We start from the raw sequence: 8,541 nt of genomic DNA, 5'->3' as shown, positions 1-8,541 counted from the left end.
CTGAAGCTCAAACACTGACACTGACGGAGTCGAACTGAAGCTCAAACGCTGATGGAGTCGAACTGAAGCTCAAACACTAAGGGAGTCGAACTGAAACTCAAACGCTGACGGAGTCGAACTGAAGCTCAAACACTGACACTGACGGAGTCGAACTGAAGCTCAAACGCTGATGGAGTCGAACTGAAGCTCAAACGCTGATGGAGTCAAACTGAAGCTCAAACACTGACGGAGTCGAACTGAAACTCAAACGCTGACGGAGTCGAACTGAAGCTCAAACACTGATGGAGTCGAACTGAAGCTCAAACGCTGATGGAGTCGAACTGAAGCTCAAACACTAAGGGAGTCGAACTGAAGCTCAAACACTGACGGAGTCGAACTGAAACTCAAACGCTGACGGAGTCGAACTGAAGCTCAAACGCTGACGGAGTCGAACTGAAGCTCAAACACTGACGGAGTCGAACTGAAACTCAAACACTAAGGGAGTCGAACTGAAGCTCAAACACTGACGGAGTCGAACTGAAACTCAAACGCTGACACTGACGGAGTCGAACTGAAGCTCAAACACTGACGGAGTCGAACTGAAGCTCAAACGCTGATGGAGTCGAACTGAAGCTCAAACACTAAGGGAGTCGAACTGAAGCTCAAACACTGACGGAGTCGAACTGAAACTCAAACGCTGACGGAGTCGAACTGAAGCTCAAACACTAAGGGAGTCGAACTGAAGCTCAAACACTGACGGAGTCGAACTGAAACTCAAACACTAAGGGAGTCGAACTGAAGCTCAAACACTGACGGAGTCGAACTGAAGCTCAAACACTGACACTGACGGAGTCGAACTGAAGCTCAAACACTGACGGAGTCGAACTGAAGCTCAAACACTGACGGAGTCGAACTGAAGCTCAAACACTAAGGGAGTCGAACTGAAGCTCAAACACTGACGGAGTCGAACTGAAGCTCAAACACTAAGGGAGTCGAACTGAAGCTCAAACACTGACGGAGTCGAACTGAAACTCAAACGCTGACGGAGTCGAACTGAAGCTCAAACACTGACACTGACGGAGTCGAACTGAAGCTCAAACACTGACGGAGTCGAACTGAAGCTCAAACACTAAGGGAGTCGAACTGAATCTCAAACACTGACACTGACGGAGTCGAACTGAAGCTCAAACACTGACGGAGTCGAACTGAAGCTCAAACACTGACAGAGTCGAACTGAAGCTCAAACACTGACGGAGTCGAACTGAAGCTCAAACACTGACGGAGTCGAACTGAAGCTCAAACACTAAGGGAGTCGAACTGAATCTCAAACATTAAGGGAGTCGAACTGAAGCTCAAACGCTGACGGAGTCGAACTGAATCTCAAATACTGACACTGACGGAGTCGAACTGAAGCTCAAACGCTGACGGAGTCGAACTGAAGCTCAAACGCTGACGGAGTCGAACTGAATCTCAAATACTGACACTGACGGAGTCGAACTGAAGCTCAAACGCTGACGGAGTCGAACTGAAGCTCAAACGCTGACGGAGTCGAACTGAAGCTCAAACGCTGACGGAGTCGAACTGAAGCTCAAACACTGACGGAGTCGAACTGAAGCTCAAACACTGACGGAGTCGAACTGAAGCTCAAACACTGACGGAGTCGAACTGAAGCTCAAACACTGACGGAGTCGAACTGAAGCTCAAACACTGACGGAGTCGAACTGAAGCTCAAACACTGACGGAGTCGAACTGAAGCTCAAACGGATCTAAACCTGGAGAAAGACACTCGCTTTCATCCGTTTAATCAAGTGGACAATCAGAGCAATCGTGAGGTTCGGAGTCTCTTCAGACGCAGAGAAACACTTCATCATCCTGAAACACATCCAGACGGCGGGTTAACCTGTTAAATATAATATATAAAATATAATCATTTTGTGCAGAGGCTAATGAAGGCCAGGAAAGGTCAGAGGTCAATCTCAGGCACAGTTATGACGATTAATCTGGCGAATATGGTAAAATGTTAAAGTCCCCCTGTGGTGAAAATCCAGCGTTTAATGTTGTTTATGTGTCAATGATGTTTTTTAATACGCTTCAAGACAAACCATGTGTAAATTCATAAGTCGACAGCATTGCTGAGTATTTTCTCCTTAAAACTGCAGTGAATCAAAGACAGTCTCAAAAACACACTTTGAAATCGCTGGTGTTTCTGACGTCACAAACTACCTTGTAACCAATCAGATCAACGTGTGATCGTCAGCCAGTGGATCTCTGAGCGGAGTGAGTGAGTGGAGGCGGGGCTCATTTGCATATTCATAGAACCGCGCATACTAAATGAGGCGAGGGTGTCGGATTACATTCAAGATATTTTAAGGCATGAAGAATTTTTTTCCAATTAAAAAACATTTAAATATGCAATTTTGGTGATCAAAGATGAGTTTTAAGGGATACAATTATTGACTACAGGGGGACTTTAACTAATAGATATCACCATACTTCACAAGTTAATTAATCACAATTACAAAATGCAAATCTACAAAAGCATATAGATAAAGTGCAACACACTAAACACCTAAATGTGTTTTGGATGTTTTCTTTCCACTAGTCTGAAACAAGACATGTTATGGAAGCAAAATTGACCCGTTCATGGAAAAACAATGGTTTCTGAAGCATCTCACTTTACAAACAGAGCTGAATGAAATCATCCCTGACCTCTAATCACACCTGAAACATTCAAACTGTTTCGGGATGTTTATGAAAGTTTCCTCCTGCATCTCCTCTGGATCTTCTAATGGTGCAGAGCAGACACGAATCATTCCAGGAACAACTGAAGACTTTCTGAAACGTAAGATAATGCTCACGATAATCATACAGACACACAATCTGCTGCATCGTGCTTCAATTCACAGTTTGAGTGACAGATGATGATTTTCTGCAGCTGGAGGACAGAATAATTAATAGTTTCCACATCTTGAATATAAAACATTTTTCACGTCTGGACTTTGCGTTCAGATAAAACTCCTTCATTATGTTTCTTTGAAGCACCAGGTGAGAACATCTCAATATTCAGCTCAACTCAAACTACAATCCGTCTGAACATAAACACATTATTTATGGCCACAGTCTTCACAGGACATTCAAACAAATCCTGTCGGAGCTTTTTCCCCTCAGAGCATCCAGCGAATGCTGATTGTGTTTGGAAGTGGCTTTTATAAAAGTCGCTCGAATCAGATCCGCTCTTTGTTTGGACTCACTCCAAGTTCAGAATATAAACAAGGAGTTTTTCATTTTTATTCACAGTCACTGGAGACAATGAGGAATGCTTTGAAAGCCAACATTTTAAAAGGCTCATATCATGGAAAACAGGATTTTTGGGGCTCTTTTGAAATACTCTGATGATGTGGATGTCTTGTGGTCTTCAGTTGTGCTTTCGCCACGTACTTTGTAGATTTCACAGCAGTTTATTACCCAACAGCCCATGCAAAACACTGAATTGAGAGTGAAAACTTGGGTAATAAAGGCTGAGAGCAATGTATAATGCAAACTTAATTCTGCCATGAAGGAGATCCAGCATCTCTAATACATGTAAACCAACACAAATAAGTTAACTAGCAGAAGTTAGTTAGTCAAACAAACAAACAAACAAACAAAAAGATAGACATATAGATAAATAGACATAGATGGATATACAGAGATAGATGGATAGACAAATAGATAGATAGATGGATAGACAGATAAACTAGGGCTGTCAAAAGATTAATCGCGATTAATCGCCTCCAAAATAAAAGTTTGTGTTTACATAATATATGTGTGTGTACTGTGTATAATTATTTTGTATATATAAATACACACACATGCATGTGTATATTTAAGAAATATTTGCATACATATACTGTATATATTTATATATAATTTATATTATATATAAATATAATTTTTTTATATAAAAATTACACATTTTTCTTAAATATATACAAGCATGTGTGTGTATGTATATATACAAATTCAATTATACACAGTACACACACATATATTATTTAAACACAAACTTTTATTTTTGGATGCGATTAATCGCGATTAATCTTTTGACAGCCCTAAGATAAACATATAGATGGATAGACAGATAAACATATAGATGGATAGACAGATAAACATATAGATGGATAGATAGACAGACACATAGATAGACAGATAGATAGACAGACAGATAGATAGATGGATAGATATATGATAGACAGACAGATAGATGGATAGATAGACAGATAAGATAGATAGATGATAGATAGATAGATGGATAGATAGACAGATAGATGATAGATAGACAGATAGATGGATGGATAGACAGATAGATAGATGGATAGATAGACAGATAGATAGATGGATAGATAGACAGATAGATATAGATGGATAGACAGATGGATAGATAGACAGATAGATGGATAGACAGATAGATAGATAGACAGATAGATAGACAGATACAGATAGATAGACAGACAGACAGACAGACAGACAGACAGATAAACAGATAGATAGATAGAAATATAGATGGATAGACAGATAGATAGACAGATAGATAAACAGATAGATAGATGGATAGACAGATATATAGATAGATGGATAGATACATAGACAGATAGATAGATAGATAGACAGATAGATGGATAGATAGACAGATAGATAGATGATAGATACAGACAGATAGATAGATAGATAGATGATAGATACATAGACAGATAGATAGATAGATATATAGATAGATAGATGGATAGATAGACAGATAGATAGACGGATAGATAGATAGACAGATAGATAGATGGATAGGACAGGACAGATAGATAGATAGATGATAGATAGATAGATGGATAGATAGACAGACAGATAGATAGATAGATAGATAGGACAGGACAGATAGATAGATGATAGATAGATAGATGGATAGATAGACAGATAGATAGATAGATAGGACAGGACAGATAGATGATAGATAGACAGACAGATAGATAGACAGATGGATAGATAGATGGATAGACAGATAGATAGATGGATGGATAGACAGATAGATAGATGGATAGATAGACAGATAGATAGATGGATAGATAGACAGATAGATATAGATGGATAGACAGATGGATAGATAGACAGATAGATGGATAGACAGATAGATAGATAGACAGATAGATAGACAGATACAGATAGATAGACAGACAGACAGACAGATAAACAGATAGATAGATAGATAGAAATATAGATGGATAGACAGATAGATAGATAGATAGACAGATAGATAAACAGATAGATAGATGGATAGACAGATATATAGATAGATGGATAGATACATAGACAGATAGATAGATAGATAGACAGATAGATGGATAGATAGACAGATAGATAGATGATAGATACAGACAGATAGATAGATAGATAGATGATAGATACATAGACAGATAGATAGATAGATATATAGATAGATAGATGGATAGATAGACAGATAGATAGACGGATAGATAGATAGACAGATAGATAGACAGATAGATAGGACAGATAGATAGATAGATGATAGATAGATAGATGGATAGGACAGGACAGATAGATAGATAGATGATAGATAGATAGATGGATAGATAGACAGACAGATAGATAGATAGATAGATAGGACAGGACAGATAGATAGATAGATGATAGATAGATAGATAGATGGATAGATAGACAGATAGACAGATAGATAGACAGGCAGATAGATGATAGATAGACAGACAGATAGATAGACAGATGGATAGATAGATGGATAGACAGATAGATAGATAGATAGGACAGGACAGATAGATGATAGATAGATAGATGGATAGATAGACAGACAGATAGATAGACAGACAGACAGACAGATAGATGGATAGACAGATAGATAGATGGATAGACAGACAGATAGATAGACAGATGGATAGATAGATGGATAGACAGATATTTAGATAGACATAGATAAATGGATAGATAGACAGAAGGATAGACAGATATATAGATAGACAGAGATAGATAGACAGATAGATATATGGATAGATAGACAGACAGATGGATAGACAGATATATAGATATATATAGATGGATAGACAGATAGATAGATGGATAGACAGATAGATAGATAGACAGATAGATAGACAGATAGATAGATAGACAGACAGATGGATAGACAGATAGATATATGGATAAATAGATAGACAGATAGATAGATGACAGATAAATAGACAGATGGATAGACAGATATATAGATATATATAGATGGATAGACAGATAGATAGATAGACAGATAGACAGATGGATAAATAGATAGGACAGGTAGATAGATGTATAGACAGATAGATAGATAGATAGATAGATAGATAGATAGATAGATAGATAGATAGATAGATAGATAGATAAGCACACCCTCACCTACGAGCATCAATAAATAATCGCTTTATTTTTCAAAATCATGCATGTCTTTGATGTTCCCTTTACAGATCACACACAGGTATATTGCGCACAACTCTACACGGTACACTAAAGTCTGGTTATTTCCACATGAGGTTTTTTTTGTTATCAAAATTCTTTACACGAGTAAAATTTCTCTCACATAGTCGCGCGGCTGGTTCTTTTTTTTTTTTTTAGCCCATTTGTTGTTATTGCAATGATTCACATTGTTTCATATATAACAAATAAGAAAAGCATCTGGTCTTTGTCATGGCTATGAAAGAAAGTGCAGTGGTTTCCTGAAGGATGAGAAATGTCCGTCAGAACGCAGGACGATCCTGAAGTCTGTGTGTGACGAGATCGAGTCGCAGTTCTGCAGGAGTGAAGCATGAGGTGAGCTCCTGCAGGGAGCGCTGATGTTCACTCCTCCGTCGCCGTAGGGTGTAGGGTATAGTGTGTAGGGCGTAGTGTGTAGGGCGTAGTGTGCAGGACATAGAGTGTAGTGTGAAGGGCGTAGTGTGTAGGGCGTGGTGTGCAGGGCATAGAGTGTAGTGTGAAGGGCGTAGTGTGTAGGGCGTGGTGTGCAGGGCATAGAGTGTAGTGTGAAGGGCGTAGTGTGTAGGGCGTAGTGTGCAGGACATAGAGTGTAGTGTGAAGGGCGTAGTGTGTAGGGCGTGGTGTGCAGGGCATAGAGTGTAGTGTGAAGGGCGTAGTGTGTAAGGCGTAGTGTGCAGGACATAAGAGTGTAATGTGTAGGGTGTAGTGTGCAGGACATAGAGTGTAGTGTGTAGGGTATAGGTCGTAGTGTGCAGGACATAGAGTGTAGTGTGTAGGGTCTAGGGTGTAGTATATAGTGTGTAGGGCATAGTGTATAGGGTGTAGGGTTTAGTTAATAGGGTGTAGTGTGTAGTGTATAGGGTGTAGTGTATAGGGTTTAGTGTATAGTGTGTATAGGGTCTAAGGTGTAGTTTATAGTATGTAGTGTGTAGGGTTTAGTGTACAGTGCGTAGGGTTTAATGTGTATAGGGTCTAGACCAGTGTTCTTTAACCCTGCTCCTGAAGGACCCCCAACACTGCACGCTTTCTTTGTCTCTCTCTAATCAAACACACCTGATTCAACTCATCAGCTCATTATCACATGGGTTGATGAGAGCTGATGAGTTGAATCAGGTGTGTTTGATTAGGGAGAGACAAAGAAAGCGTGCAGTGTTGGGGGTCCTTCAGGAGCAGGGTTGAAGAACACTGGTCTAGGGTGTAGTGTATAGTGTGTAGGGTATAGTGTGTAGGGTGTAGTGTGTAGGGTGGACTCCCTGAACGGGTATTGCTTCTGTGTCAAACTAAATCTAGTGCGAATGCGAATTGGACGTATTCTTGGCGAAGGACAGAGGAAAGTCTGTGATATAATATGTGAAGGGACAGAGACACCCTAAATGCTCTTAAACCTATAAAACTGTGATATAGATCAGCTTGCATCTTTACGTTTCAAATGTTTCCTTAAACTTGCATAATAAACATGCAATGAAAGATTGTTCTGAAGGATATTGTTCTATATAAAGAGTGAGTCTGCTGAGGGAGTCTCTTCTTCATCTTGCATAAGGCACCGGATCCGTCTAAAGAAACGTGCAGCGCTCGCTCTTCTCTTCCTCCCATCAATCCTCCTCCTCCTCCTCCTCTTCAATTAGTCTTTGAGTTCGTTAATGAAATGAAGAAGCGTCGGACGGCAGGAAAGTGTGGATCTTCAGCTGTAAACTTCAAATGTTCACTGCGAGTCAAAAGAACCGCCACTGAAGAGAGCCATCCATGTGTGTGTGTGTGTGTGTGTGTGTGTGCGTTTTAATTGAGCTGGTCCTCGTATTGTTTCCGGAAACAGTCGCCAGCAGGAAAGAATTCCCAGCAACGCTCCTGGTACATTTTCCAAACGTACGACTCCTGAAAGACAAACGAGAGTGTGTGTTGAATAGCAGAAGCTGTTCTCGGCTCTGTCCCAAACTCTCGATCACACATGGAGTGTGTCACTGACGTCTGGACAGAACCATCAGAACATGAGAACATGCAGGAGAGGATGATGGGAAATACCTGGCCTGTGTGCTCGGTTTCATCCTTGTTGATGAGATACATGAA

General features: G+C 40.0%; 1 protein-coding gene across 1 annotated transcript in view; it reads right to left on the bottom strand.

The window, feature by feature from the left end:
- Positions 1-8,253: 8,253 nt before the first annotated feature.
- ryr2a (ryanodine receptor 2a (cardiac)) overlaps positions 8,254-8,541 on the bottom strand; it is a gene marked incomplete at both ends in the record, with an annotated part of 145,215 nt that continues 144,927 nt past the window's right edge. Inside the window, 2 exons of the mRNA XM_081392676.1 lie at positions 8,254-8,349; positions 8,497-8,541. The exon at positions 8,497-8,541 is cut by the window's right edge and continues 7 nt beyond it. Coding sequence (XP_081248802.1) covers positions 8,254-8,349; positions 8,497-8,541 — 141 coding nt within the window. The remainder of the gene's footprint in view (positions 8,350-8,496) is intronic.

This window comes from Scardinius erythrophthalmus (assembly GCF_964197995.2).
Source record: "Scardinius erythrophthalmus genome assembly, chromosome: 18".
NCBI lineage: Eukaryota > Metazoa > Chordata > Actinopteri > Cypriniformes > Leuciscidae > Scardinius > Scardinius erythrophthalmus.
The sequence above is the reverse complement of the archived record's forward strand: the minus strand, read 5'-3'. Positions and strand labels throughout refer to the sequence as shown.